Source organism: Helobdella robusta (genome assembly GCF_000326865.2).
Source record: "Helobdella robusta unplaced genomic scaffold HELROscaffold_17, whole genome shotgun sequence".
In the NCBI taxonomy this organism is placed as follows: Eukaryota; Metazoa; Annelida; class Clitellata; order Rhynchobdellida; family Glossiphoniidae; genus Helobdella; species Helobdella robusta.
The window spans coordinates 1,182,544-1,186,501 of record NW_008703942.1 but is presented as its reverse complement, the minus strand read 5'-3'; the positions used below and the strand labels follow the sequence as shown (position 1 = coordinate 1,186,501).

The 3,958-nt window shown below is 30.5% G+C and overlaps 1 protein-coding gene across 1 annotated transcript; it reads right to left on the bottom strand.

Moving 5' to 3' along the window:
• Positions 1 to 654: 654 nt before the first annotated feature.
• On the bottom strand, positions 655 to 1,476 carry HELRODRAFT_170120 (hypothetical protein; the record flags this gene model as incomplete). The annotated part of the gene is made up of 3 exons (XM_009015937.1): positions 655 to 1,018; positions 1,094 to 1,346; positions 1,422 to 1,476. The coding sequence occupies 3 exons, from the start codon at positions 1,474 to 1,476 to the stop codon at positions 655 to 657; spliced, it is 672 nt and encodes a 223-aa protein (XP_009014185.1).
• Positions 1,477 to 3,958: the final 2,482 nt, after the last annotated feature.

Here is a 3,958-nt window from a genome sequence, read left to right as displayed (position 1 = left end):
TTGTTGGCTGGTTAATGTGTTGTAACAAAAATTTATTTTTAAAGATATCTAAAAATTTGTTTTCAAATTTCTCTTCACCTCCACTGCAACTGTACGTATCCCAGTCTATTTCAGGTAAATTGAAATCCCCAAACATTAAAAAATCACCTGGCAATGCTAGACCATCATTAATCAGTGTTAATAGGTGAATGTTATTTTCAACAATGGATGTGGGGCTTCTGTATACAAACAGAATATTTAAAAATCTACCAGAAATGCAAATCTTCACTGTCATATATTCTTTGAATTTTGAGACCATATTAACTTCTGAAACCAACACAGACTTTTTAAAAAACAGCATAAGTCCCCTTCTACCAACATCAGAAAATCCAGATGCCAAACATGAGTACCCCTGCAAATTGTATTCAGACAAAACTCTATTATTTTTAAAATTTTTGGGATTCACCTCCATTAAGGCAATTAGATTAGGTGAACATTTTAAACTTCCCAACAAGGATTGTAAATCTCCAAACTTATTAGACAAAGTATCTACATTGGACATCATAATTCTTAAATGTTTCAAATTTGTCTGACTTAAATTTTTTGTATCTCTAAATTTTGCTTTCTAACAGCAACCACATAAAAATCACCTGGTTTTCCTTTGAGCCTGAATGATTATTTTGTTATGTCCTCTTTGGCACTTATTTCTTTCTTTTTTTCTTCCAAAAGTTTTCTGTTGTTACTTCTTTCTTCTTTGGAAAGATCATGATTGACGATTACTTTGTTGAAAATTGCTGATTTTTTGAGTTTGTAACAATTTGCAAGCAACAAATTTTTGGTATTTATGTTTGCAAACTGAATCAAAACTGGTCTAGATTTTTGATCATCTTCCATTTTTCTGCCCAGTCTAGAAATTTCAGTTCCCTCTGTTTCTAAATCAATCTCTGATATTTCTTTCAATAAATTTTTAACAACCTCTTTTGTGTTAACCCCTTTTTCTTGCAAATTATATAGGATCACATTATTTCTCCTCTTTTCTCTGTCATTTAGAAATTCAATTTTAGATGAGGTATCAACAATTGTTTATTGTACCTGTTTGACATCTAATGACAACTTATTAACTTTTCCTTTAACCGCATCTGAATATTTTTTTATTTCCTGCTCATTCTGTTCAACTTTTGTCTTGGCAACTTTTTCATTCTCCTCCAGAATCTTCATGGAAGAGTATGAAAAATTATCTATCTTCATCCTAAATTCATTGAAATTACTATTTTGTAGGCCAATGGCAGCATCCAAGGACTTCAGTTTAGAGATGATAACTTGAGTCTGGGTTGACAACTCAGCATTCAGAGATGCCAGATTTGTTGCTAAATTTGAATCTAGATTTCCTGGTTTTTCCTTTATAATAAGCTAGTGCAGTTTATCTTTGTTGCATTGAAGACACTCTTCACAAAGCTTCAATCCGAAATCTTCCGTGGTCTTTAATTCCGAACCCATTTCTTTAGTCTTTTTTTTTAACCTATGTAAACAGAACAAAAATTTAATTTATTTAATTAATATCACAGTACACTTTGTTTAAAATAAGAAATTTATGCAAAATTTTCGAATTTTTTACAACGAGCGAAAATATCACGACGTAAACCATAGAACATTAACTTTATTATTATTATTACTTTTTAACATTACTATTATTCTTTTAATTTGAGGTGCACTGTATATTAAAGTATGTTAGAGGAATAGGAGCAAAAGTTCGTACCTTTATTTTCTCTAAATGATATGTATATGTTATGTTATCATTTTATATGGAAATATAGAAAAATTTAGATCAACTTTAAAATTTGCCCAACGGGGTTTCGAAGAGGGACTACCTTCCCTGACTTGATTATTATGTTTTATTATCTTTTCGTGAATGTTTATACGCGTTTGATATCTGTTAAATGTTACTCGAGTGGGCAAGGATAGAGATTTATGGCTTTTACATTATTTCACAGTTTTTCGAATTTTCTGTTGTTTCAAAATTGATCTAACTAAATTTATTTAATAAATTTTCACAAAACAAAACTAATATTAATATATAAGTTGAACGACGAGGTATTATAGAATCTTCACGTCAAAACGTAAGCGATGCATTTATTTTAAATTTTTTCTTGATTTATACGTTGAATATTCTTATATTAGCCTTGAATTTTCACATTTTGTTTTAGAGAAGTTTTCTTTTTTAATGATATCTTTTCATTTTAGCCAGTTGTTTGTTTTTAAATCAACAAGAGAGTTGATCTTATTGAATTAACTTGTTAGATACCTAATGTTTGAAAATGAATATAAAATATTTATAAATTACAAAGGTGTCAAACAATATAACTCGTGGATTAAAATGGCTGTTTTTATCTGGTTTTCATATTAATATCTCATATTTTCACAAATATACTTGAATGGCAAAATATACTTGAATGCACTCTTTACATGTTACATTTTAGAATGACAGTTTAAGATTGAAATAGTAATCATCTGCATTCTTATCATATGTACAATAAAATAAACACCAGTTTGCACAAACCAGTACTATAACATCGGTGTATACAAATATGCATGTATCAGTGCATGCGTCAGTGCATGCGTCATTGCATGTATCAGTGCATGCATCAGTGCCTGCATCAGTGCCTGCATCAGTGCCTGCATCAGTGCATATATCGGTGCATGCATCAGTATATAAACACGTCAGTGAGCAGACGTGTTCCCATTAACACGCGCCAGTACATGAACAATCTCACAGTGCATAAAAACATTTACTTCGATTAAATATCATCACGTCTGCGTGTCTCTGTGTATATAAGGTGTGTCATTGCTTATATACACACAAATACACACAAGTACAACTACACACACATACATACATACATGCATGTACATACACACACTTTAAAAAATATATGATAAAAAAATATAAGAAACAAGATTTGTTAAAAGGAAGAATTAGAAGTATGAAGATCGCAAAATGTTTTCAAAGTGGTTGACGTGGAATTCATTGCCTGGTCGCAAAGTAGGAAGAAATTTTTCGATTTTATGCTTGGAGATTTGTCATAAATTTGTCATGTGCAAATAACAATGTTGTTTTTTAATCCAACTCGCTCCTATCAAACTACAGCATATAAACGTGGCTGGTTATTCTCTGACAATTTAAACGCCTCATACGTCAAATATGCGTTGTTGATGTGTATGCCTATCTAGGCCTACATGATTGCGTGTAAGTACGTGGGACAGCAAGGTTAAAGTGCCATTTTAGCCATATTATTCAATTAGCAAATGAACTTTTATTTTATTTAAAACAAATAAACTATTAAAATTTTGTAATTTGAGCAAACTTTTTACAGATCAAGTGTAAAAGGCAACTGCTTATACCGTCCACAAAAAACTTCGACCTAGAGAATTTCAAAAAATTCTAAGAATTTAAAGAAAACATTCTTGTTGAATCATTTATATTTTTGTAACCAGCAAAATTTCTTAGTAAGAAGTATCAATTGAATTAAAAAATACTTGATGTGTATGCCGTAGTGCCGGTCTGGCAACCTTTCAAACGCTGACATGATCCGCACGGGTCCACGGGTCTTACGCTGTAATGTTTTTCTTGCTTTAAATTAAGATAATAAATCAATATTATTAAATGTTCGTGTTTGTTTCTTAATTTTGTTATCCGTTTTTCCAGAAGTTTGATTGAATAATTGTCAAAAAAGTGTTTTTTAAATTGAAAATATTTGAATCACTTCAAAAAAATTGTTTGCAGGACAGCAAAACTGTAAATAAAATGTTTAATACATTTCGTAACATAACTCAGATTACTTAGAATAAATTCAAAAATTGTTTATTCCAGAAATAAACTTGAATTGGTGCAAAATCACAAAAAAATGTGTAACACACTTTAATTCATGCACTAAATAGCGTACGACGTGTACTGTACATGTACGTACACATTAACAATCAC